This window comes from Natator depressus, chromosome 4 (genome assembly GCF_965152275.1).
Source record: "Natator depressus isolate rNatDep1 chromosome 4, rNatDep2.hap1, whole genome shotgun sequence".
Taxonomy (NCBI): Eukaryota; Metazoa; Chordata; order Testudines; family Cheloniidae; genus Natator; species Natator depressus.
Genome location: NC_134237.1, coordinates 133,090,379 through 133,117,973, shown reverse-complemented (window position 1 = coordinate 133,117,973; position 27,595 = coordinate 133,090,379). Strand labels below are relative to the sequence as shown.

The following is a 27,595-nucleotide window of genomic DNA, read 5'->3' as shown; positions in this document are numbered from 1 at the left end:
GCAGCTACGTCCCCATTCTGTGCTTATGGAGCAGGTTGGATTGGACCTTTCTGTTCTCTAATGGATCCATCAGGAATGCACCATTCACTTCCTTGAAGAAACTGACTGATGTTGGAGATTGTCACATCAGGGATGTGCTATTTTCTGTACAGCTGGTATTAAGGTAGAAATCACCATATTTTCATGTTTACAATCCTATTCTTACAAAAATACCAGCATTAAAGGCCTGTTCATCTGCAGCTCTCAAGGTGTCTTGCATATTGAACTAGCTAAGCCACACAAGCCCTTGTGAGGAAGGTAAGGAATATATTGAGATCACTTCACTTGCATCTGAAATGCAGCCACTTCTGGGGTGGAACACAGCAGCTACCAAACACTGCATGGCACCACTACACAACAGCTTAGGGCAAGAAATAAAGGAAAAAAATTGTATCCAACTGAAACAATGGGCCTTAAAGGGACAGAATGTAATTTAATGCCATGAAATATTCACAGGATGCCCAGACTAGCCCCCCAGTTCTTGCAAACATTAACATGGGATAGTCATTGCTCACCGGTGGTCACCAGTGACACTGTTTGTCCCCTTGGGGCCCCCTGCAAAGCTCAATTCCAGGGTCCCTGTCAGTCATCTTGCACATACAGTGTATGCAAGGTCACACTGTGCGGAGGACACAGAGACTTGTATGTGCTTAAATCTGATGCACTGAGTGAAATCAGAGTGTGTAAAATTAAGCACGTGCATGAGTCTTTGCAGGACTTGGGGCACAAGCCTGTAGCCAGTGCTCTTACTGTAGATGAAGTCAGAGCTGCAGACACAAAGTGGTTTGAGTGCATACAACCTCTCAAATACGTTAAAATGTTTTTAAATTCATGCACAAGCAAAAGCGCACACACACACACACACACACAAAGAACCAACCAATCTTCCCCAATGTTAGAAACCAAGGAAATGCAAAGACACAATGGCACTTTTTAAGCAAGGCACCTAAACATCCTTAACTCTGCCCACCATAAAGACATCCTTCTTTGCTGAAGGTAGATTTCCAGGACTGGGGGAAGGGGCAGAGAATGACCCCTGTTCTCTTGCATCCCGCACTACTGTGTTAAAGTCAAATGACTGAAGTTATTAACACCATGCTTGTCCTGAGCACTAAGCCAGAGGGAGGGGAATTCAGTAAAGGCGGTTTCATCTGTCATCTGTTTCTCTTTTTTCACCACACAGTAGCAAAAAAGTTAGCTGCTGGAACCACCGAGCGCCCCTCTTTTTCAGGGGTCAGAAGTGACCAAGCTTTGCCCACTTTCCTTCCACTCTTGTAGCCGAAGCCTTCGCCTTCGTCCCAGATCGAACCCACCCCTCTGGAAGCAGATCTGACCTTTTCTGTGAGGACTCTGGGGGCTGGGGAGGCAGAAAAATAAAATAAAATTAAAATTAAAATTCAGGCTTCTAGCGGCCCCCCATTTGCAGCCTCCCCTGGGAGCTGGACGCAGCAACCATCACTGTGTAATTCGCCATCGCGGCGGCCGGGAAGCCCCTGCGCTGCAGACGCCGACTCCTCCCGCAGACTCGGCTCAGCTCCGCTCACCCCCGCCCTTTGCCCGGCCCCGCGGCTCCGGCCACGCCGAGCGCTTGATGGACGTCCGGAGCGAGGCAGAGCGGCCAATGGGCGGCGGAAGCCCGGGGCGCGGAGGGGGGCGGGCTTAGAACGCTGCCCGGGAGGGAAGCGAGGGCGCGCGCGCGAGAGGGGTTGCTGCGCGCGCGCGCGGGCGTGTCTCGCGTTCCCGGGGAGGCCCTTCCGCGGCTGGTGTCACGCGCGCAGGTAAGGAGCGGCGACCCCCGGCCCTCTCCCGGCTCGTGACGCCGGGTGTCCTTGCACGAGGCCGGATTTTGCGGCGGGGGCCGGCTGAGGTTTGCCGACGCCTTCTCTCCGCCCGGAGCAGCCCCAGCGAGAGGCAGGAGCAGGGAAAGGCGTTGGCGGGCCCACTTTGTTTAGCAAAAGGCTTGGCCGCGCCGCTGGGCGGAAGGGAGTCTGAAGGAAGCTAGGGCAAGTTGGGTGCGAGTCAGCGGAGCAGCGCGCTCGTTGGATCAAGCAGAGAAATGAACAAGACGGCTCCAGGCCGAGGGGGGCTGCGGGAAGGGCGGCAGCACGTCCCTCGGCCTGGAGCACCCCCCTTTTGGATGCAAAAATCTGTGGAAATGTATCTCCTTCTTCAGGCAGAGAGCGCACTCCCCTTTTGTGCAGGAGTTTGTTGTGGCATTACAGCCTCAAACTGTGATCTCGCATCACATTAGGCTTGGCCATCCTGGACGGGGGCGCCCTAGGGAAACCTCAAGATGGTGTTGGGGAATTAAGTAAGGTGCACTCGGCACCCCGGCACTGAACTCAGTTCAACTCAGGAAGTGAGGAAAGGACTGGTCTCCTCGATTCTGGGACTGTTGGGGACCAGTTCACCTCTACAGCTTTCGTGGCATGCAGGGAATCACTGGTGCCTTGCTCCCCACATGTTACCACACATCCCAGGATGTCCCCTGAGCCAATCCTGTACCTCACAGAGAGGCTCCCAGGACAGGTGTTATTTATGGGAGGGGTTAACTTCTTCACAACCCCTTTGCATTGGCAAAGGAGGTGTAAAAGGGCCAAATGAATTGTGCTGTCAGTAGTGAACCAGTCCCCTAACATCATGTGCTCAGAGTGCCATGTTTTTAAAGAGATCCATGGCTGTGGTCCTGACCTCTTGTGGACAAGAGATCCCATAAAAGATGGGGTGGAAACCGCCCAAAGCCACAGACAAATTCCGCAAAAAGAACAGGAGGACTTGTGGCACTTTAGAGACTAACAAATTTATTTGAGCATAAGCTTTTGTGAGCTATACAGCTCACTTCATCAGATGCATGTAGTGGAAAATACAGTGGGGAGATTTTATATACACAGAGAACATGAAACAATGGGTGTTACCATACAGACTGTAACAAGAGTGATTTGGTAAGCTTTTACCAGCAGGTTTCAGAGTAACAGCCGTGTTAGTCTGTATTTGCAAAAAGAAAAGGAGTACTTGTGGCACCTTAGAGACTAATCAATTTATTTGAGCATAAGCTTTCGTGAGCTACAGCTCACTTCATCGGATGCATCCGATGAAGTGAGCTGTAGCTCACGAAAGCTTATGCTCAAATAAATTGGTTAGTCTCTAAGGTGCCACAAGTATTCCTTTTCTTGTTACCAGCAGGAGAGCGGGGCTGGGGGGGGGGGGTGAACCTTTTGTAGTGATAATCAAGGTGGGCCATTTCCAGCAGTTGACAAGAATGTGGGGGGAGGGATAAACAAGGGGAAATGGTTTTACTTTGCGTAATGACACATGCACTCCCAGTCTTTATTCAAGCCTAAGTTAATTGTATCCAGTTTGCAAATTAATTCCAATTCAGCAGTCTCCTGTTGGAGTCTGTTTTTGAAGTTTTTTTGTTGAAGAATTGCCACTTATAGGTCTGTAATCGAGTGACCAGAGAGATTGAAGTGTTCTCCGACTGGTTTTTGAATGTTATAATTCTTGACGTCTGATTTGTGTCCATTTATTCTTTTACATAGAGACTGTCCGGTTTGGCCAATGTACATGGCAGAGGGGCATGGCTGGCACATGATGGCATATATCACATTGGTAGATGTGCAGGTGAATGAGCCTCTGATAGAGCTCATGCAGACTCATATTTTACTCATAGAAGGACTGTCAAGGAAAATGGAGGAGACATGAAAGACAATGTATGAGGTCCAGTCAGCAGTCCGTGTGCTCTGGGGTGGCTGGCATGGTTTAATAGTCCCTCTGTCTCCGTCAGCCCCTGCCAGGAATAGCTTGGGCCACTCAGTGATCTCTCCATCCTCACCCCTTTCAGGGTAACAAAAAAGCCCAAACAAAACCTAAATCTAACAAACTTATACCAGGCTTTCCGCATCAATCTGGGCTCAGTAGTCCTTGCTCCTTTACTCTCAAAGCTTACAGAGAGGTCTCCTGTTGGCATAATAAAATCACCCCCACGAGCAGCAGAAGCTCTGTCTCCGTCAACATAGCGCTGGGTACACTAGATCTTATGTCAGTGTAACATCTCTGAGCGGGGTGGAATATTCACATCCTTGGGTTCTGCCAACAGAAGCAGTAGTGTAGACCTATCCTAAGAAGCAGCATTAGGGCAATGTAATCGTGCTGCATGCTCCTTGTCTGTTTCCTGAATGGTAGGACTGAGGCTATGGCTACACTAGAGAGTTTACAGCTGTAAACTCTAGTGTAGCTGCTCTAATTACTTAATTACTCCAGCCCCCCTCCCCCCGTTAGAGGGCTTTCCCTCCACCCTCCCACTTCCCTAGTTCTTCTCACGCAAGCAGCAAAAGACCAGAATCCAAAGTACAGACAATGGAATGTTTATTGGGGTTAATTTCCAGCAAGCATGATTCCAATTTTCCCACCCACTTCCTGTTTGACCCCAGTTTATATAGTAATATTCTCAGCTATACATTAACCAATCATTTTACTGAAATTTAACTAACCAATCCTAACATACTGTAACATAATTCTCTAACCAATTATATCCCACTACCCTAATTAACTTACACTTAGGTAAATTAATTATACACCAGACAGAAAAATTAGAGAAACAGACAGATTAACAATAGAAAATTGTGGGCCATAAAGATAAAACAATACAGAAATGAGGGTTTCACAACCATTGATAGGTGATTTCTTGCCAGACAGGATGCTATCAAACTACGTTTTCTTTAACCATCTTAAGATCTGTTTCTTTATCTGGTGGTGATGGGCACTATCAGGACAGGATCGTCTTCCTAACAGCCACATGCCACCTTATTTCAAGGTGACTGGTTTGGAATGTGAGGATGTGACTGTAGGCTTCCCAGCTTATGGCTGCCCCTGCTACTTAGCCAAAGGCCTTAGCCTAAGAACAAGGCATCAGACTATCCTAGTGAGAGAAGGCCCATATACAGGCAGACTGTGATTTTGAGTCTTTGTTTTATACCTCTATAACCAGCTAAATGATAAAAATACACCTAAATTCTTAAAATACAGGCCTTTACAGGCAGACCCCCCCTTTCCCCCCCGCATGCGAGTGGTGGTAGCTATGTTGGTGGGAGAAGCTCTGCCATGGACATAGCACTGTCCACACCTGCACTTATGTCATCATAAATTATGAGGGTAGCTAATTCACACCCTTGATGGACATAATTTATGTCAACTTAAACTGTAGTGTGTACACAGCCACAGTGGGATTTGAGAAAAGCAAGTAGCTTTGGCTCATCAGTAGTCATGATCAAAGGGGTTGCTTAGTAACAGGAAATGGAGTTTCAGCTTTCTGCAGTATTTCAGCCAAGAGCTTACCCCTATCAGTTTCACCCTGCTCAAAGCGCTGTAATTTCTGTGAAGAAGATGTCAGATGCTAAACATTTGTCATATGCCCTTTTTAAATCAGAGCAAACCTCAAATGACGTCCGTCCCCGTCCACCCCCCCCAATTGCTATAGAAAAATCAAGCGGTGCACATGCTACAATAAACATTTAAAAATTATACTAGCCCAGCAGACAGAATTTTTGTAACCCATTTTTACCCCTGATAAATACAAAACCTGGTGCAACCTTCATTGTGGTAGCACTGTCACCCAGCCATAATATTGCTGTGCCACATTAGGGCCAGAGGTAGAATTCCTATTGCAAACTGGGGTCGTGTGGTCTAGGGTTTCTCAGATACAGACCCCCGCCCTCTCAGTACAGTGCTGATTTTAATAAAGTGTTCTAAAATGCATGTGTATAGCGGTAGTGCCATGAAAACTGGTATTTCACAGCAGGGGCTGGAGTAGGCTTTGAGGGACAGTGGGAGAACACCCACTGAGATGAATGGGCCAGTCCACACCTCTCAGAGCTTCTGTGTCATGTGTTCTCATTCATGGGGCTGCGGAGCACCATTTAAAATGGGGGCCTTTGATTGGCCCCTCTGCCTGATCCTCTTCTCTTCTCATCTCAGGTGCCCCTCTCATCGCTCCCCCTGGCCCATGATCCCCTTCACCCACCCCCTCCAAATCTGAGTGACTGGTGTTGCAACGTGGCTCATGGAATCTCAGCACCACTAAGGTTTGGTGCAGCCCAGAAGTGGTTGGGATGTGGCCCAGGCAGCCCTTCTGGCTCCGTGGCCTGTAGATTCATCTGAGAATATCCCATGGAGCCGAACGGTTCACCTTGCACCTCTGTAATCCACTTGCCTCTACTGCAGAGGGTTGTGCCGCGCCCCTTCCCTTGAGGCTAGCCCCCGAAGTCTGTGACTCTCCTCCACTTGCCCTTGCTGCCTCCAGCCGGTAGATGTGCTCCTCCCAGCCCAACGGTTACCACCTTCCTATCTCCCTGCGGCCTCTCCAGCCCTACTCGGGGTACCGAGAAGGACAGAGCTGATAAATGAGTGGCAGTGACATGTTCCCAGGAAGTCTGGTGCCAACCCCCTCCCTCAGCATGGGTGTCCCTTGTCATATCCCCCTTACTACCACCACTTCCACAAAAAACAAAGGGAATTCGCTATCCTTGTCTAGCAGTGCCTTGTACTCTTCCCGAATGCCAAGTGCATCCCTACTAAATAATAAAGATTTGTATTCCCTTGGACTGACCAATCAGATTTTTGCTGCTGAAGTGCCAGATGCTGCTCGTGGGTTCTGAAGAATAGCTCTCTGTCAGTTTCTCTTGCACCAACAGAAGTTGGTCCAATAAAAGGTATTACCACACCCACCTTGTCTCTCCAGTATCAGACAAAATGGCACAAGATTTCTCCCGGAACACAGAAGTGTTCTCATGATAGACTGAAATGAAAGGAAATGAACAATGCTGCATTCACAAGCATGAAGCCCAATGTCTTCAGAAAGTGATACCCTGATACAGTGTGTTGCCTTGACTAGTGAAGGTCATGTACTGCTTTTCAAGGTCTTCAACACCAGATCAGTGTGTTGTGGGCATTCCTGGCACCTCTACAACAAACAGGCAGGAAAAACCCTTAAAAAAACGAGAATAACCCACAAACCAATTAATATTCTTCCAGGTCTACACCATAAGGAAACTAAAAAGAGCACCAACTCTCTTGATTCCCGCCCCCCTCCCCTCCCTTTGCAGATCACTTTTAATCAATCGCTACATGTGCCCAATGCCTCAGTTTTATATCTGCTCTGACCACCGGATCAGTGTCTAAGTACTGGAGAGGTAGCTAGTGCTCTTATGGGGATAATAAATCCCCAACTGAGCACTAGGGCTGGAGCAGACCTATCGCAAACATATGTTTGCTGCTGACAGTTCTAAAGGAAGCTGGGGCAAGGAACTGGCTGAAGCCAGTTCAGAGCAGAAGATGCTGACGTGACAAATCCGGTTTGTGACAGCAGTTGCAGGGAGAGTGGGCCAAATTCTGCTTTTGGTGACGTTGGTGTAAATCAACCCCATGGATGGTAGTGGAATTACCTTGTATTTACACTTTTACCTGAGAGCAGACTTCGGCCCAGTATTTTTGCCAGCCAATGGGAGCTGTGGGAAGCGGTGGCCAGCACGTCCCTGCAGCCCGCCGCTTCCCACAGCTCCCATTGGCCAGGAACGGCGAACCGCGGCCACTGGGAGCTGGGGGGGGGGGGGGGCGTGCCTGCAGATGGTCAACGTCCGCAAAATGTCTCGCGGCCCGCAATTAAATTACGCTGATGGGCTGTGTGCGGCCCATGGGTTGCCCACCACTGGTTTAATGGCCATTAATTCAAATTTGGAACACTGTGAGTAGAGAGGCAGCAAGGAAACTGACCTTCTTTCCATTGCTTGGAACAGACAGACCCTGTTTTAGCCAATACAGGTGAGCCCAGCAAATTGCAAGGATCTGTCCAGTTATTTCTGTGGCCTTCATCACCATGGTACCTGAGCACCTCACGAACATTAATGGATTTTATCCTTCCAGCACGTCAGGAAAGGAAGGTATTATGCCTGCTTTACAGATAAGGGACAAGGTAGACTAAGTGACTTGCCTATGCTCAGCTGGGATTGGAACCTAAGTCCCTCCCAATCCGGCGTGCTATCCACTGACTCATTCATCCGCTTTATGTGTATCAGTTTTCTCTGTCATAAACTCCATCCAGTTTCATCTCTCGGTTTCACTGAGGAACATGCTTTGATTCTCTTTCTCAGGAAGCTGCAAGTGTTTGCTGTGTAGAATACCACATCACTTCCCAGCCCAAGCGATAACTCTCTTATTTACACTGTTTAGGAGGTTCTAGTAATATACAGTCTGGGGGCCCAACATTCCTACTGTAGCAAGAGTTGCACAGAAAACCTGGTGCTGCAATGCGTAATACATCAACACACTGAACTGACTGAAATCCCTTACTTAAAATCGAATAATTTGTAAACTCTCAAGGCAGCCACAATATTAAGTCTGAAACAAATCTAATCCTAATTGTAAAAATAATGGCTTTATAATGCCATTTTCCTGTTCTTAAAAATGTCTCTCTTGCTGTGTGAAAGCCCAATATGAACAATTGATCATACAGTGAAACTGACTAGATGCGAAGTGCTGTTAGATCAGGGATTGGCAACCTTTGGCACGTGGCCCATCAGAGAGAGACCGTGGCCGGCCAGGCCAGTTTGTTTGCCTGCAGCGTCTGCCGGTTCGGCCGGTCGCAGCTCCCACCGGCCGCGTTTTGCCACTCCAGGCCAACGGGGGCTGCGAGAAGCAGTGCGAGCCGAGGGATGTGCTGGCCGCATTTCCCGCAGCCCCCACTGGCCTGGGACGGCAAACCACAGCCATTGGGGGCAGTGATGGGCCGAACCTGTGAACGCCACATGTAAACAAACTGGCCTGGCCCTCCAGTGGCTTTCCCTGTTGGGCTGCATGCCAAAGGTTGCCGATCCCTGTGCTAGATACACAGTTTTAATAGAAAAAGTTTTCATTTTTCATAGGATTTTTTTCAATAAAAATGTTCTGAGTAGCTCCAATTATTATTATTATGAGACTGTAAGCTCTTTTTGGTAGGGATCATCTGTTTTTTCTATGTTTGTACAGTGCCTTGCACAGTGGGCCAACCTGCAATATAAAAGTTAACTAATAACAACTGCTGTGTGTTGGGTTTTTTTGCTAAATTGATCTTCTCGCTCCTAGGTGCGAAGCAAAGATGGGGTTTGCTGAGGACAAGGTTTATGAGTACATTAGGGAAAATATGCACGACTTCCATCGCATCCGGGTGCGCCAGCTGATTCACCATCTGCCGTGTCTCTCTGATGCAGACAGGGTAATTATTTATTCTTTACCTCTGTTTTCTTCTTTGAACCTGCCATGCTAGTTCAGGCACACATGTGTGGGAACGGGGTTGGGGTGACAGTAGATATCATCCCTCCACAACTCTAACCTCCTGTCTCGCGGAACCAGCAACTTCGCCCCAAACTGGAAAATGCTCAACGTGCTAGATCAATGCTTAAAACACCAATGTACAAATCGCTGGGAAGAACAAATAGAAAACAACAAGCTAGACTGCTCTAGATTCCTGGACAGAACTATCATGCTAGTGTGGTGGCCGACCGGCTGGGGAGCTAACCTGTGACCTCCAAAGCTAGAAGCTTGAACTGCCACAGCTTGAGCTAAAGCATCAAGTCTCCCAAGTAACTAGGCTCACATCCTCTATGGTGCAGGCACAGAGAGGGGGACACATAATGCATGCTGACCAGTGGGTTACACTGCCAGATCCCTCATCACAGGGCGATGTGCAAAACTAAGGCAGTCTCTTGCCAGATACAGAATTGGATGGTGGCTGCAAACTAGAGGTGGATACTGGGAGGCATGAAGCCCAGTCCAAACCCAGAAGGAGTAGCCATGCAGCCAGTGGGACACAGTGATGTCAGAATTGTAACTAGGAGGGAGCACAAGTCAGAGAGATCCTTACAGTCTCAGATATATATATATATATTTAAATATTGAAAAGTGATGAGGGAAAACTAACCAACCGGTGGAGGGGGTGGGGATGGGAGACACAGAGCTGGCGTCATGTTACCCAGCAATCTGTCCCTGGAGCAGCCATGGACACTCATGTCATACCCAGTCCCAACCCCAGCGTGAAATGCCCCCGTCCTGGGCAGGACACCTGAAAAGTCTGTCTTGTTTTTAAGGAGAGTGTCTGTCTGTCTCTCTCTCTCTCTCTCTCTCTCTGGATTGTGCTGCCAGTAAAGGAGAATTTTTGGTTTGAGCTCTGTGTATGGTAAGAAAGAGGGAGAAAACCACCACGTGTGGGAGTGTTTTGTGGCAGCTGTATCTATAGCTGCTGCTGCTCACGAAGTCTCTACCTAGTTAGAGCAGGGAGCTGCTTTCTGCAGCCTGGGCTCTCTGTCTGCATCTCAGGGACAGGCTCTTCCTGCAGCACGGTTGCAGGTAACCAACCAGTGTGCCCTGCCAGCTAAGAACAGCCCATGGAATTAGGAAACCTAGGAATTGCCAGATTGGATCCGGTGACTCTGGTCCTGTGTCTTGTCTCTGACAGCGAGCAGCACCAGGTATTCCTGAGGAAGATGCAAGAACTCTGCAGTGGGCAGAGGTGGGGTAGTCTATCCCCGCAGAAAGATGATCTCCTGATCCATAATAGTGATCAGCTTAAACCGTGAAGTATGAGGGTTAATATAGTTGTTAGGTCTGTGGCCACTGCAGCTCATGGAGACTATATGGTCTTGGCGTGCATGGCTGTATTCTGACTAGTAGGCGGGCTGCTGACCCTCAGTTACTGATCCCTCCCCCCCCAAAAAACCTTGAAAGGTAAAGGGAGAGCCGTACAGCAGGATTTGAAAAATAGTGCCCCTTCCTGCCCCCCCTTCCTTACTCTGTTCCCTCCTCCCTCCCTAACCGAACCTCTGCTCCCGCTGCTCTCCAGCCTTGGCTTGCTCCTGGCTTTCGCCTGCTCCCCTGTCCAGAGCTCCCACTGGCTGCAGTCCTCGCAGTGGGGAGGTGGAATGTAGGGTACAACATGGAGGGTGCTCAAGGTTCTGTGAGCTGTAACTGCTTCCAGCCCTCCTGCTCTGTCGTCCCTCCTTCCTGAGCGCCCCACTCCTGACCTGCGGCACCCCTGCTTGTCCTGCCTCTACGCAGACCCAGTAACATGTTACCATCCTGCCTTGCAATTCCCCTTGCTGCTCCAGCACGGGGCCACCTCCTAGTACACAACACAGAACTCTGCCAAACTGCGCCGTGGCTCCTGGAGCTTCCTCTCACCCTGAGCAACCCTGCCAGCTGACTCCTGGCTAAATGCCTCGGCCTGAGCGGGACCCCAGGTGCTGAGTGGCCGAGAGCTTTGTCTGACTCCTTCTGAGACTGATGAAATGCCCCGTAGCCAGCCCCTTTCTTAGCGTTCTCTCCCTGCTGATTTTTAGGAAGAGATCGAAGCCCACGACGACAGGAAAGGGAACGAGCACGCCGTGGGGCAGCTCTTCTCCTACCTGAAATGCAGGAATGGCTGGGTGAAGGAGCTCATTGAGGCGCTCAGGAAAAACAGGCACCATGATCTCGCAGACAGGGTTCAGTGCAAGTACGATGCTCATCAAGTCGGTAAGTTTCCTTGCAGCACCTGTCCCTTAATACATGCTGCGCTCTCTTAACTGCCTGGCCCTGGGACTCTCTCTAGCATCACCACAGTATCTCAACGCCTCGCAGCCTTGACTGTGAGGTAGGGCAGGGCTGTTATCCCACAGGTACAGGGGGGCCAAGTTGTCAGAGAGGCGTAAAGCTGCCAATAGACACCTTGTGGGATTTGCGAAAGCACCAAAGCCGGTTTCAGCACCAAACTCCCATTGAAATCGAATAAACACCTCTGAGGATCTGGCGCTAAGTGACTTGCCCAAGTCACACTGGCAGTCCGTGGCCGAGCTGGGATTTGAACTCTGGTCTCCCAAGGCCCAGGCTAGTGCTGGGAATGGGCGACAGGGGAGGATCACTTGATGATTACCTGCTTTGTTCATTCCCTCTGAAGCACCTGGCAAAGGCCACTGTTGGAAGACAGGATACTGGGCTAGATGGACCTTTGGTCTGACCCAGTGTGGCCGTTCTTATGTTCTAACCACTGGTCAATCCTTCCTCCCTTGAAACTGTACTGTTTCTTTCCCATTTCCTGGAAGTCTCTTTGGAGCTATCACTGCTGTTATTAGGAGGGTGTAAGTTTTAAATATACAACTCCAATCAATTGTAGAGACCAGCACCAGTAGCAAAGTCTGACTCCTCCATCCCTCCTGCCCGCAGGGTTAATAAATTAACCCCAGCCTTTCACCCGCTTACCCCTCTCCCGACCCACCTCCTTCTTGAAAGCTTGGTGATGCATCTGCTCTGGAAGTCAGCAGGTCCTGGCTATGCTAGCAGGTTCCAAACCTTGGAGGCTTCTCCTCAGAAACAGCACCTGCCCCTTCCCCTTGTTAAAACCTACAGGCTGCTGGCTCCAGCTGCTCAGTTGATCTCCTCTGCAGTGGCACCGCCCAAGGAAAGAGGTGGAAGTTGGCACCCCAAATCACTGAGGTTGAATCCCACATGTAGAATTGCAGGGCACAAGGGTAAGGTGGCTACTGGACCTTCGTGCTGGGCAATAGCTGGAGTTTCTGAATGGCCTGAAGCTGCAGCCCCATGTTGTCTGCTTTGCAGTAATTCAGACTCGAGGTGACAGAGACCTGCAAAACTGTAGCGAGGTCTGGCCCCCCTTCAAGCGGGTTGTGATCTTTCCTTCCAACTGCCTGGGACCACTAGAGAGCCGATGAGACCCATCCCCAGCTTGCAGACTGGTGTCACAAACAGCCAGCAAAGTCACTCGGTGCAGGGAGCAGCAACAAACCTCACCAGGTCTTGTGACTGCCTCTGCCAACCTACGAGCGCTTGCTCATGGGCTAACTCTTAGCCTTGCAGGCCTTGTCCAAGCCTCCGTCTCTGCTAGGCACGGGGTAAATGGCACTGCCACGCACTAGTGGGTTGGGTAAGATGGGGAGAGAACCCTGAGCATCATCCACATAGAAAATATGGACTGTGGGCCCTTCACTCACTAGCTAGTCCACGTTGGATGAGTGGCGTGGTAGAATGGGACCTTGTGAAGGCAAAGGGGTCCAGCGCAGGATCCTGTCTGTCCTGGCATGCTTGGCTTTGGTGCTCAAGCTAACAGTCCCTTCCAGGGACAAATGGGAGAAGTCTGGTGGCGGTAAGGTCACCTCCTGGAATCCTCCTGTGCGTGCCACAGCCTGGCTTTGAGCTTCAGGGGACGCTGCAAGCTCCTCTCCTCATCTGCTCACTTGGAGCAGCACCTGGCTGATCAGCAAGTGGGGGAGGCTGAGTTGGGAGAGTTGAGCAGGAGATCGATAGTTCTTGGTTTCTCTGTGGGTGATCTGTGCCTGGCAGGATGCCCTGCCCTGCATATAGATTGTATTTGTACTCATATATTTTTGTAATGAGCCGGGGCTTAGCGTGCCAGACACACACAAATGCTCCGTAGCCTAGGTGAGATGAGGTGGGTCTCAGCCCGGTTGCTAGGGGACGTGTCCATTTCAATGGAAGTGCTGTCACAGTGACAACAACTGTTCATTGACTGTCTCAGCTGAGAGCTGGGAGGTTGAATGAGCCATGGAGAGCAAGAACTCCTCACTCCCTCATAGAGGACACACCTCTGAGTGAAGGTACATTTGTTGGCGGTGCCTGGTTTCCCTCTGACTAGACAGCATGCTTCCCTTCTAGGGCCACACCAGTGCTAAAGTCAGCCCCTGCCGGTACTCCCCATCTCCCATATTACCCATCACTTCAAATATTCTGTGCTCTCTCTTCCTGCAGGTCCTCGGAACAAGGCACAACTTCCTGCTGTGAATAACTCTCTGCCCAGCTGCAAGTCGGTTTGCTCTCAGATGCCTCCACCGACAGCTAATCCTGATCCTCAGCGCGCTGGCCCCACCTTTGAGAACAATCCCCATACGCCTTCATTGCCTAGGCAGCCAGCAAGTCTCCGAGGGCCTGACACAACCCTGCCTCTCCAGACGAATCCGTCTGCAGTGGAAAGCTACCAAGACCTGGGGGAATACAACACTCCTGTGCAAGAAATGGAGCCGTTGGCAAAGCAAAAGGTTTGTTGGTCTCTGAGAGTGTCCCGTGGCGTCATATCTCTTGGGTTTGGTTGACAAGAACCTGACTCTTAAAACTGGGCCGAGTTCCTGCCTGTGTCCCAGCCCCCTGTGCTGTTCTGACCGCTCAAAGGGGTGAGAAGTCAGCCAGATCTGGCTGCCCTGCAGGGCGTGGGAGCACGCAGGTGGCACAGTGCCAGCATCCCTGGCTCCTGCACTGCTCCCATTCCATCCAAAGCAGATGTGCTCCAGCCACTCCAGCCTGGTGCACATGATCCAGAGATTCAGGGTGTTACAGCCAGCTGCCCGATACCCACCTTTGCCATGGGCTTGATAGATTGGGGGCCAGAAGGTGGTCTGGACCCTTCTCTCTCTCTCTAGCTGGTGCTGCCATCGCTCCTGCCACAGAGAAGTGGCTGCAGCATGTGCCGGGTACCCTGTCAGTCACGTTCTTTCTCCGGAGGTAGCTGTTCCATTCTACGTGCCCCGGCACACGGCGATTCCTTCTGGTTAAAAGGCGATGTCGGTGCTAGGGAAGTGCTGGATTGTCACCCCCTAATTCCCGCAGGCCTCAAGGCAGGGGAGAACCCAGAGTGACTGCCTCCAAGGCTGAGGAGGAAAGCTAGTCTCCATGTCCATTCAGTCCTTGCTTCTCTTCAGAGTTCAGTGACGAGGGTAAAACACCACCTCCCAGGGTGGTCCAGGGCTTAGGTGTAGAGGCAGCGCTGTGGAGAGAGGAGTTTGGACACCAGGGCTCTGTCTCCTTCTGAACACTTGGGTCAAAACAAGGCCTGGGGGTGGGTCTGTCCAGCGCCTCGTGGGAGCCCCCATCCCAATTTGGGCCTAAAGAATAATTCTCTTATGGTCTGAACACATCTCGTTTTTTCTTCCAGGTTGCAGAAGATGCCCTGACCCCGGGGAGGGAAGCTCCGAGTCCCCAGCCCACTGGGAACGCAGCACTAGCTGATCTCAGGGCATCACAGGAAGGCAGTAACCATGGAGATGGTCTGTCCTCAGCAGCAGTCCAATTACCTCCTGGATCACCAGTGGGACACCTGCTGGGTTGTGGGGGTGTGCCCAGAGGAGAGGTGGAAGTGGCTCAGCCAGGCAGACCAGTATTTGACCCAAGCGGACAGGGGCAGGACTGGGCCGGCCGCCAGCAGCATCCGGTCTGTGTGAACGGTGGGTATTTTGGGAACATGAATCACCTGAACATTGGGAACAGCAGAAAGGCATCCATGCCTGGAGAGCCTGTTCAGAGAGGTGAGCCGGCCGCTGCTCCTAGCCCAGAGGATTTCAAGAACCAGCCAGAAGAGGTTTACTATTCTTCTTTTGAGCGCTCTCCACTGGCTGCCAGTGCCAACAGAGCTGTCCCCGGACATGGGCAGCAGGCTGGAGATTCGCTCCGGGAACAGAAGATTCAGGCTTTGCAGGGTTACGAGAATGGGAACCTGACGAGCAGCATGGTGGATGTTCATAACCCTGTCCTCCTGCAGACCCAGTTTGATGCAGAGCAGAAACGTGCCCAGGGGCAGAGAGAAGACCATGGTGGAGAGAGGGATGCGTTTCCTCTACACCAAATCAGAGATTCCGCACAAAGCACACACAGTTATGGTGAGTTGGGAGCCATCAAAGGAAGGGCTGACTCTAGCCCTGCAATCGGATCAGCGCCCGCCTCTCAGACGACGAGCACCATCCCCACGGACCTCAGTGAGGATGCGACTGCTCATGATTTGGGAGCATTAGATCTCGACACAACATGCTTGGCCAGCTCCTCTGAAAAACTGGCTTCAGGCCCCTCTGCTGGACCTTCCCAGGGGATCCCTGAGCAGAACTCAGGTAGCAGCATCAATTCCCACTGGGGTGGGTGGTCGGGCGGGTGCCTAGCAGATACCCTGGGCGTTGCCAGTGTACCAGCAAACAGCAGGAGTAAGAGCTTTCCCCGTCAGTATTCACACAGGGCCGTTTTAGTCTGCTCCTGGTGCAAAGGGGGCAGCATCTTCATCACCGGGGATGAGTTAGGGACATTGAAACCTGTGATCAAAATTGCACTGGCTTCCAGCTGCAGTGGGAATTGCAGTGTCTGCATAGCATCCACTAGCTTCTCCTACCCCCAAGCAGAATTTGTGGTGTGGGGGAGGTACACTTAGAGGTGCACCTGACTCAATGCAAGGCTGTTCTTGGTATTGTGCCACTCTACTCCATGTGGAACTGGCTGGTCCACTCGCTGGCTGAGAGCAGCCAAAGCTGGATTCCTCACAGCTCATCCTCAAGCCTGGCACAGCTTTGGCCCAGCCCAGCATTGAAGGAGGCAGCACCACGTACCACATGTGTTTTGAAGCCCCAAGCCACTTCTGGTTTCCCAGCGACATGGGGCAGATGGGACCTGGGGTGAGTGTGACAGGGAGGAATGGGGCTGACCACCTTGCTAGTCTTGGAGTTTCCTGTTCCCCCACCCAGAAGGCTAAAGCCAGACTTTGCCCGTGTCAAGAGAGGGCCCCTCCCATGGTGTCTCTCAGTTCACAGCCCTCCTTGCTCCAGTGCCTGGGTCCCAGGCAAAGTAACTTGTTAGTACAATTTCCCTGTAGGAAACAGATATACACCCAGAAGTGAGGGACAGTCTCTTGGCCTAGTTATGCACCTGAGACTTGGGCCCCGTTTGTCAGTAGGTTTGCCAACCTGCGCTGCCTTCAATCAGGTTTGCCAGGGGAAAAACCGGCCAAATGTGGTGACATGCCACGTGGGACCAAGCCAAACTTGGCTATCTTGGGCTGAGTTTCGATTTGGGTTTGGACTTGGAATAGAGGGGGGTGTCAACCTCTCATGAACCAAAACCAGAAAATGGCTTCCCATGAACCCCTGCAAAGTGGAGATGCTGGTTGTAACAAGATAGTGAATGTGACTGTTGCTGTCTATGCTAGCCCAGCTGACTTCTTTACAAAGACTTTCCCCAGCAGTAGGTCCAGGTTGTAGAGTTGTGTTACGGATCAGAGCGCTGTGAGAGACAGAACCAAGAGAGAACCCCACAGCACTCTGGTCAATCCATCTGCTCCCTGTGGCCCAGGCCGAGGGCCAAACACCTTGCTCAGAGCTTGAAGGTACTAGAGAGATGAATTTGGAAGCCAGTGAGCTTAGCTACTTCGTCAACATGGGAGGTAGAAAAGAGAGCTATAAGCTGGAGCCCTTACTACCTTTCAGTGGGGGCGAGACGGATGGGGTGTGAAGGGTAGGGCTTCGCATGGTGCTGGCAGCAGACAGATGTGTCTGAGGATGCTGTGTAGCATTCCCAGTTACCTGTCTACCTGGAATTGACCAAACCTCTTAGCTCAGATTACAGTACAATGGACGTTACTAAATGCCTGACCTGAGTCCGTTCCTTAGTGCCTCTCATTAGACCAGCGGTTCTCAAACTGTGGGTCAGGACCCCAAAGTGGGTTGCGACCCCAATTTTAATGGGGTCACCAGGGCTGACTTAGACTTGCTGGGGCCCAGGGCCAAAGCCTAAGCTCGAGGGCTTTGACTTTTCTCCCCAGGCTGGCAGGGATTGGGCGGGCTTAGGCTTTGGTCCCCTCTCCTGAGGTCCTGTAGTAATTTTTGTTGTCAGAAGGGGGTCACGGTGCAATGAAGTTTGAGAACCCCTGCGTTAGACCCATCACCCTGTGCCCCACAGTCACACTCCTGTTCTCTTTCATGGGCCTGCTCCAAAGCTCTCTGAAGTCATTGGGGGGGTCTTTCCATTGACGTCAGAGCCCTGTGGCTCAGACCCCTGTTGCACACATGGTTTGTTAACAATGCACTTCATGTTTGGCAGGCCTAATGCAGAATGACCTCCTCCCCTCCCTTTTTGTTTGGAGCAGGTATAACGTTTTTCCCCTGTACAAGGAAACCAAGAAACGTGACTTCATAAAGAGGCACCAGATAAGAGACTCCTTCTACCCTGGAGACCACCCCCCCCCCTTGAACTGGGACTTTCCCATTGTTAATAGTGAAATATTGTTGGGGGCGGGGGGAAGGAACTCACAACTCCTATTCATTTCATACATCCTGATTAATACACGTTTTGCCTTGTTTCCCTCCAGATCCTCAAAGCAAAGTCCAGATCCTAGCTCCTGCAGCTCACATGCTACGCCCAGCTTCAACTCCTGGACCCAGCAACGTTCTTCCAACCAGTTCCCCCCTCCATCCCAGTACGACTAGCATTAAGACAGTTCTCAAGCTCTCCAATGCCATGCCTGCTGTGGAATTCCCTGACCCTAGTGGCTTCTCCTCTACTGCTGTGATTCCGCCTAGTTCACCTGCATTGCCCTCTGACCCGTCAGAGCCAGCGTTCAACAGCGACCTGCGTGAGCTGAAATCTCCTGTCCAAGAGTGCAAACTGCCAACGAGAGAGACAGACAGCAGCAGCACCTCCATGCCAAAGGAGAACGTAGGTTGTCACGTGTGTTGGGTGTGTGTTCACCTTGATCCTGTTGTACACAATGACCCCAAATGGTCTTGTTCTGCCTGAGCTATGGTCTCCCGCAGAACCATAGCATTTCAGAGAGATCCTGCCAAACAAGCTCCCTTTAGCCTGGACCCTTTCTGCAGGTTTTTTTCTCTCCATTCTCCTTGCCCTGTCCCAGAGCCTTGTTTAAACCGAGTGAGGTTCTAATGGTAGAATCAGGCAGCACAGTCCGTAATCATGGGTATGAAGGGCTTGAGTCAAAGCCCACTGAAGTCGGTGGAAAGACTTTTTCATACCCCAAAGACTGGCAAGGTCTGTTTTGTAGGTCACCTAGTCTATCCCTTGGCATAGAGGAGTAAACAAGATTGTTCCCTGTAGTGTACTGTAGTGGCTTGTACAGTCTTTTGTGTCCAAAATGATGGGGCCTCCCATACTTCCCTTGGCAGATAGATCTCACTGTTAGGAAGCTTCCCCTTCAACAGCCTGGAATTTCATCTTCTTAATTTCATCCCAACCCTCCTGGTTAGACCCCTGCGCATTGCACTGAATACTTCCCCTCCCACCTTGGTGGTTACAGTTTGCAAATGCTTGTTGGATCAGGTGTCGAACCTCCCTCCTGGCCTTGTCCCCAGGGCCTTATCTATGCTTGGAAGTGGCCCTGATAGCAGCCGTTGGTCTGGCTGCCATGGGGCAAGACGCTATTTGCAGACAAGGGAAGTGGAGATTTGCCCCAGCCAGGCTGCCCGTTAACTCTTCTCCCCTTTGTTTGTAAATCAGTTCCTCCAGCCTCGTGCTCATTTTAGTGGCTAGTGTCCCAGTTCCCCCCCTTCACTCCCCCCACAGTTTATCTACCCTTCTTCCACCTTTTGCTCACCCTCCCCGTCCCAAAGGGTCCTCCAGAGCCCTGATAACCTCCTCTCCACACCTGCCCAGAGGCTCCCCATCCCTCCAGCCGAGGGGAGCTAGCTACGACCTGTGTTCCCTGTTAAGCTGCGCGCTTGGGCGACCGTGCAGGAGAGATTCAGATGCCACCCAGCTGATTATCAGAGCGTGCACAGCCAGCAGTGTGTGTTCAGGTGCCCCTCCCGCCACGTTGCTCCATCCTGCAGCTGCTCCCAGGATCCTCCTGCTGGCTGTGCAGAGTGGGGAGGAGGGTGCTGATGTCAGGGTGTCCCCCCTCCCCTGTACCCCATCTCTGCAGAGCAGGGCAGAGGGGACAGCCTGGCTCAGGAGGCCTGGGAGCTCTTGAGGTCTGAATGGTGAGAGGCTGAGTGCCTTCTTAAAGAGAGAGTGCACTGTTTCTGAGATTTCCCCAGCAGTCAGCTCACACTCTCTGTCTCTGTCTCTCCCTCTCCCCCTCCCCGTGTACCCCATCTCCACAGAGCCGGGGAGGGGAGACAAGACAATAGGGCTCAGGACAGAGCAGGAGTGCGTTCAGTGAGTGGCTTAAAGAGACAGCGCATGGCGCACACACGACCTCTGTCTCTCACACACAGCCAGCACACACACCATCTCTGTCTGTCTGTCTCTCACACACAGACACACACACACACACACCCCCACCCAGGTCTCTCTCTCACACTCACTCTCTCTCTCTCACTCACCCTATTATTGTTACTACTTGGTACTTCCTGCAATGCACATATATTCTCTGTAATTTTATTCTTTCAAAGTGTGTTATTTTACTGTTTTGACTGGTCTATGTATTTCATAATTTTTATTTCTCTTACACTTAAATTTAATTCTTTGAGTAGTGAGTTCTATGATGCCCAACCTGTCCTGGCTGGAGTAATATCCCTATGGTAACTTTTAAAAAATATATATTATATCTAGGTTTTTTGTTCCTACTGGTGGCGCACATCCGCACATACTTTGGTGCACGTAACAAAATTTATTCCGCACGTGGATGGAAAAAATTAGAGGGAACATTGGCTATGACCCTTCCTTCTGAGCCACAGAGTGTTGGGAGGGATTGGTGTTAAGCTGGGGGCAGCCTGAAGCTGGGCTTGCAGCACTCAGCCCCAAAGCAAGAGGTTGGGTGCCATCAGTGCTTCTGGTGACATGCTTCAGTTTGTGGTCTAACTAGTCCCTGTTGTTGTCTCTTGAAGGCAAATCAAGCGCCAAAGCCCCCTGCTCCGAATGTGACCCAAACCAGTCCAGGGTTCCCTGGGAGCACAGTTCGCACCACCGCAAGGGAGGCAGGGTGGAAGATCCAAAACGCCTTGCCAGGCTCCCCTGGGGGCTGCCAAGTGTTCTCCAGTGAGCCGGATGAAGAGGTGGAGCTCAGCAAGCCAGGTGTGCTAACCTCCACCGGAGGTGTGGAGGAGCCAGCCCAGAGGCAGCCAGAGTCACCCGAGACAAATGTCCAATATTCTGGGAGGTCCAACCGCTTCTTCCTCAGCAGCGAGTGCTCTCTGGGCAGCAATCCCCTAATGATAAGCGAATCCAGCAGTGCCTGCCCCAGCTCCAGCAGAGCCCAGAGGAATCAGCCTGAAGAGAATCACTACTCCTCTCAGTCTGACCACCCCCTCCCATCTTGGGCTACCAGCAATGGCCCAAGAAGAGTCGAGGCTACCAAAACGAGCAGAGCCTCCCTTCTGCCAGAGAGCAGCAGCACCTGGGACAGCACAGCTGTGGGAACTCACGAAGTCCATGTGGTTGAGTATCCTGGCGCTGATCTGGGGGAGGCTCCCAGCCTGAGGGTTGTAGCCAGTGTCTATGAGAACCCATCTCCAGCCAGCTCTGGCTCGAACATTAACAGGCCAAAGCGAGACAGTGATGGGACATCCTTCCCCTTGAAGGACTATATACTGCCAGCTGCCATTGCTGCATTCACTTCTGTTGTGGCTTTCCTGTTCTATAAGCATCTGCGGAATTAGGAGTTGAGCAGGGTGGAGAGGTAGAACATCACTTTGTTCAGCCACAAAGTCAACTGTAAACTTCATGCTTAGCTTTCTCTTGCATAGGAATTTTAACTGGCATATTTAAGGCTAGGCTGGAGGGTGGAATTTCGAATGCACTATTCAATCTTTTTTGGAAATGAGGCCTCAGATGCCTGACCCCCTTGTGCTCTTCTCCATCCTTGTTGTCACTAGTTGCCTTCTCATATACTTTCCTTCTCCTGCTGCACCTCAACCCACCATGCAAGCCGTCGCTGATGGACCCTTATCTGAGACAGTGAAATTTGCAACCCCTTCTGCAGATGCTCATTATCCACACCTGTCTGTGGCCCAGTGCAGTGGAAGCGGGTACCAAAGAGACAGGTGGAGGCTTTCTACAAGAGAGAGCTTGTTGTCCTGTGAATCTCAGGATTCCTACTGCCAGCTCTGAGAGAAGGAGATTCCTTGCAGAATCTGAAGTGTATGAACATCAAGACAACGCAGCTGGCCTCTGCTGCTAGGTTTTGCCCAACTTTAAAATGCTGGTGCATGGAGAGGGGCTGGGCACTAGCTCCTGTGCAGGTACCTGACCAAGGATACTACCTTGAACTCAAACGTGGTCCATTGAGGGCTCTTCTGGCTTTCTCCTCCAGCCATGCCTCGTGATTGGGTCTGTGTTCACTCTCCCCTTCCTTCTTGCCATGTGTTTGTGTATGACTGACTGGGTCCACAATTCAGGATCCTCTGCTCTCGCTGAGTTGAATGGCTGTGCTGCTGGTACAACTATTCACTCATGGAGGGCTAGCATGAGGCCTGTTTGCCAGTCAGATCCCACTGGCAACTAGGCCCTTTGCACTGGGGTGAATTTCACCCTTAGCTTACACCTCACCGGCTTGAATTCAGACCAGATCAGTAACTTGGTTGTTAACATCTAATGCCTTTTCAGTGCCCTGTGTGAAATGAGCAGGGTCTGAAAATCTGCTCAGCAGGTAACCAAGTTACAAAAATCCCACAGCTGGTCCCACTGGTGGCAGTCCCAGCTGAGAGGCCCAGGTTTAAAATGGACCCTGGAGGTTAAACTACCATTCTATATGCCTACAGGGGGGTCCCTCCAGCTTTGAGGCAGTGTGGGGAAGTTTGCACTGCAGCTTCCATGCTGTATCTGCTCTGTGACTAAGTAGAGAGGTCAAATAGACTGTCGCCTTTCACTAGCACAAAATTCTCTTCCCATGCCTGCAGGGGACACCACTAAGCTTGTGGTTTCCTTCTCCCCTTAGCGTACATTTCCCATACCTGTCATGCTGCATAGCCTTAGTCAGAGCCTGGGATTACATGCAAAGGCAGGTGTTGCCTGTTGCCGTCCTAGGCCTCCAAATTGTCTGGGCGTAATTTTACTGTAGAATCAAACTTTAAGTGGAAATGGGCGGGTGGGAATTAAGTAGTTGGAGAGAACTCGGCCACCATCATGGTGATGGTAATGTATGTAACTGGGTCTGTAGGTCAGTTGAAGCAACTGTCCTGCAGGATTCAAGGAACAGAGAATATCCCTCCAGCTTCACTGCTCCAGCGAGCATGAGGTTTACTCCTTTTCCTGTCGCATTGTCTCAGTGGTTTTGCTAATGAGTTGGGCCACGATTTTGGCAAGGGTATTTTATTGAAAGTCACAGGCAGGATGTGGGAAATAAACAATAAACCGTGGATATGTATACAGGGCCAGCGTTAAGGGGTAGCAAACAGGGCAATTGCCCGGAGCCCCGCAAAGCTAAGTTACAGGCGGTGGGGCTCGGGCTTTGGCTTCAGTGGAATTTTGAGGAAATTGCAGAGGTCTTGTAAAAATCACAGAATCCATGATTGACTCAAAGCCTTACTAATGAGAAATCAGAACTGACAGCTATGGTAGAGTGGCCATTTATGTAAAACTCTCCAGGTGTCAATTCTGCAACTGCCCAGGACCCGACAGTGTTCCCTGTTCCTTGCCCCACATGCCCCGGCAGGGCTGAAGCCTGGGGCCCTGAGCCCCGCCACCCACAGCTGAAGTCGAATTCTGAGCAACTTCGCTTTGTGGGGGCCCCCGTATGTGGGGCACTGGGCAGTTGTCCTGCTTGCTACCCCCTAATGCTGGCCCTGGCTTTTATATGCAGAAAAACCATTGCTGTGGCACAGGTGGGTTGTGGAATTTTTATAGCAGGGGGCTCAGAAAGAAAAAGGTTGAAAACTTCTGCCCTATTTCATTCCAAAACACAACGTGCTTCTAAACTGTGTGTCCAGCATGAGGCTCTGCAGTGGGACTAGAGAGAGGCTGGTCCCAAGATGGTCTTCACAGCTAACTAACTATGTACCTTGTGAGGCAGAGCCTCTTCCACTCCTTAATTGAACCTGTTCAACCCTTAAATAATCCAGCAGTAAAACAGAAGATCAGATTGGTTCTCTGCCAGGTGAATGCAGTAAGAACTGTATAGCACTTAAGATCACATCAGTTCCTGTGAGGTTAACATTTTCTAGTTGGAGCCAAAAGATGCAAGGGGTATAAGGGCAGAAAAAAAATGTGCAACAAAAACCACAACTTTGTAGTCATTGATGAATGGATGAAAAATTGAAATGCTTAAATGATTTTCTCCTCCTCCCCCATTCCTATGCTCAACTGGCTGGACTTTACAGTGTAGGAATTTGCAGGCCAATAGTCCTTTTTGCTGCAAAAAAAAAACAAACCCACAGACAGCCCCCCAAGTTGTTAGCATTTCTGAAGAGTCTGTTCTGCATTTACACAGTGGAAGTTTTCCTCCCATTTGGCAGTTTACACTCCTAACTGAGGCTAGTACAGTCCAGTAGTTAATTTATGTGCAGCTAGCTTTCAGCTGATAGAACTTACTCCAAAGACAGCTTCCAGTCCAGAACCTGCTTCTGGGTCTGAACCTGCATGGTGCTGAGCACCTTCATCTCTCAGTTGAAGGTACTATACTCAGCACCACACAGGATCAGGCTCTGAGGCAGTTTCTGGGTTGGAAGCCGTCTATGGAGTAAGTTCTGTCCGCTGAAAGCTAGCTGCATGCAATTCCAGGATTGTATTAGCCTCAGTTAGGAGGGTCAACTCTGCAGAGTGGGAGAAAAAAAATCTGTTGTGTGAGCACATAACAGGCTTAAAAAAACAAAAACAAAAAAAAAAATCTTGCAGGTTGGTTTTAATTTTTTCTTCAACAAGCCAGCAGCGAGGGGAGCAATTCAGTACATAAAATCTATGTGCTTGGAGATGGAGGTGGTAACCTGTTCCCAAACCTAGAATAGGAACTCCTGAGCACTAATCCCATCTGTGACAATGACTCCCCTTTGGCCATGGACAAGTCACTTAACCTCCCTGCCTCAGTATCCCTATCTTGATAATGGGTATATTTACTTGCCCATCTCACAGGGTGGAGGAGGATTAATCCATGGGCCAAATTCTATGAACGGAGTTTGGGGAGGGAGTTTGTCTCTCAGAATGTGGCCTACTGTCTGAAAGACAACAGTCCCAGTGTAAGCATTAAGCATATCTGGGCATGAAACAAACAGTTTTATGCCATGTTTATGAGTCTTGTTTGTTACAAGCCCTGTCCTAGCGGAGTTCATAAACCCTGTAACATTATGAAAACAGGTTTTTATAATGGGAAGCGTCAGGCAACTGTAACTCCAACAACCTCTGCAAGTGCAAGACTTGTGTAGCAGAAGGTGCCCTGAGTTTTAGAAGCCACCTTTAGCTTTTTCCTTTTCTCCCCCTCAGAGAAAAAGAGGGAAACGTAAAATATAAATGTGCCCAGTTGAAGTTAGAAATCCTAGTCTACAGTTTTTAATGGACCCTACAGGAGTTAACATCAATCCCCATGAGACTTGAGGAGAGTTGGGCTCCTAAGTTTAAACACTCAAAAGCTGGGGTATGAGAAAGATAATGGGTACAATTTTCAAACCTGTCTAAGGGCAGGTCTGCTCTGGAGCTGGGAAGTGTCACTGAGCGTACTTCTACACTGCAGCTGGAGGTGTACTTTCCAGCACAGGCGGATATGCATGTACTAGCTCTCAGCAAGCTAGCATGCATAGCCACAGCAGCACGGGCTGGCCACTCAAGTGTAATCCTATCTGAGACCATAGGTACATACGTGGGTGGCTAGCCCCTGCCCCGTGGCCACGCTGCTGTTTTTAGCATGCTGGCTCGATCAAAGCTAGCACAGGTACATCTACCCAAGCCGGAAAGCACACCACCAGCTGCGGTGTAGATGTACCCTCTGATTTAGGCGCCCAACTCCCATTTGCTTTCCATAGCAATGTCACAAAGTGTACTGACCCCAGAGCACCCCGGCACATATGCAGTGTTGCCAGTGTCAAAAGATCAAAATGCATGAGTCGGACCCCCACCCAAATCATGAGATTTTTTTTTTTAAAAAAAAATCTTCACCCCCTGTATTGCAAATTTTGGGGGGTCTCTTGATTTTTTGATCTCCCCCACCCATCCCCAGTGTGTGCGTGTGACAACTAGCCTTGCCCCCTCTCCCAAATTTATTGGGCATGGTGATTTTGGGCCCCGCTGCGGGAGCGCTTAGCCCCATATTTGCCCGTCCCCTGCCCAGCAGCTAATTCTGCCTGCCACTCCCATCAGCTCAGCCCCCTGCTCCATCAGTTCACTTACCCTGCCTCACCTCTGCTCCTCCTGAGCACTTTACCCCCTCCTGCTCCTGCAGGGGAGTCCACACTCCACCTTCCCAGGCTGGGGGAGGAGCAGCACCAGGGGGTCTTCATGCCCCTTCCCAGGTTGGGTGCTGCAGGGAGGGAGGGGAGGAGCAGAGGACCCATCCCAAGGAGGACTGGAGCTGCACTGTTCTGCTGGGTTCTTTAGCTCCTTCCTCCCCTCCTGTGAGAGTGGCTTTGAGTTGCAATGATACTCAGACCTCAGTGGTTCAGGAGCCAAATTAGCAACCAGCATTACCCAAAAGAGCGACAGTCGTGTGAATTCATGGTTTCATTTACTATAGTACTAGAGATTCATATTTACACAGTATCACAGGGGAACTATTTATTTAGTTTATATGTATTATTCTCATAGCAAATAAGTTAATAACTTTAACTTCATTGGTCAATAATATTGTAAAAGCATCCTGATTGGTTAATACCTTAGACTGGTTAATAATTAAATGACACAGTGTTTTAATATAATGATCTGCAAAGAGTGACAGGAGCCACATTAAAGAGCCACTTGCGGTTCATGAGCTGCAGTATCACTGCTCTAGGGAGTGGTTATGCTGCCCCAGGAGGTGGGGCAGGCAGCCAGAGGGCTCAGATTTGCTAGAGGGCTGGAGTCTCTTGAGTCATCGCCAGACTGGCTCCAGCCCCAGCTGAGGTTGTCATGAGAGTTGGCAACACTGCGCTTGCCATCGAGGCCTGGCCTGGCCTCCAGTCAGACTCCTTCTAGTGTCTAGCCCTGTCAGGCGTGGAGTGTCTTTTACCTCACTAGTCCAACAGGAACCCATCTGTGGCCACCAATGGAACAGTCCTTCAGCCATTGTGCAGCTGGAGTTCTGGTTCACCTCTTCGTTGCTCAGGCCTCCTTATCGCCCCTCGGTAGGGTGACCACCCATCCTGAATTGGGCAGGACAGGCCCGAAATGCACATTTCAAGTCCTGGTCCTAGGATGGTTTCAGAGTAGCAGCCGTGTTAGTCTGTATTCGCAAAAAGAAAAGGAGGACTTGTGGCACCTTAGAGACTAACCAATTTATTTGAGCATAAGCTTTCGTGAGCTACAGCTCACTTCATTGGATGCATAAAGTGGAAAGTACAGTGAGCAGATTTTATATATACACACAGACCATGAAAAAATATACAGTGTAAGGAGAGTGATCACTTAAGATGAGCTGTTACCAGCAGGAGAGTGGGGTGGGGGAGAGAAAACCTTTTGAAGTGATAATCAAGGTGGGCCATTTCCAGCACATTTCCAGGAGTTAACAAGAACGTCTGAGGAACAGTGGGGCGGGGGTGGGGGAGGAATAAACAAGGGGAAATAGTTTCACTTAGTATAATGACTCAACCACTCCCAGTCTCTAGTCAAGCCTAAGTTAATTGTATCCAATTTGCAAATTAATTCCAATTCAGCAATCTCTCGTTGGAGTCTGTTTTTGAAGTTTTTTTGTTGAAGGATACTCGCT

At 50.5% G+C, this 27,595-nt stretch overlaps 1 protein-coding gene across 4 annotated transcripts in view; it reads left to right on the top strand.

The window, feature by feature from the left end:
* The first annotated feature begins 1,707 nt into the window (after positions 1-1,707).
* Positions 1,708-27,595, top strand: part of MAVS (mitochondrial antiviral signaling protein) — a 43,092-nt gene continuing 17,204 nt past the window's right edge. Inside the window, exons 1-7 of one of the 4 annotated variants that reach the window (XR_012639385.1) lie at positions 1,708-1,817; positions 9,154-9,283; positions 11,403-11,577; positions 13,825-14,111; positions 15,002-15,947; positions 18,188-18,534; positions 20,661-22,013. Coding sequence is in view for 2 of the 4 variants with exons in the window: in XM_074951914.1 (XP_074808015.1) it covers positions 9,167-9,283; positions 11,403-11,577; positions 13,825-14,111; positions 15,002-15,947; positions 18,188-18,534; positions 20,661-21,431 (2,643 nt within the window). In the remaining 2 variants the exon portion in view is untranslated. Of the gene's footprint in view, positions 1,818-9,153; positions 9,284-11,402; positions 11,578-13,824; positions 14,112-15,001; positions 15,948-18,187; positions 18,535-20,660; positions 27,283-27,595 lie in introns of those variants that run through there. The other 3 variants (XR_012639384.1, XM_074951915.1, XM_074951914.1) reach the window with 3 other exon arrangements.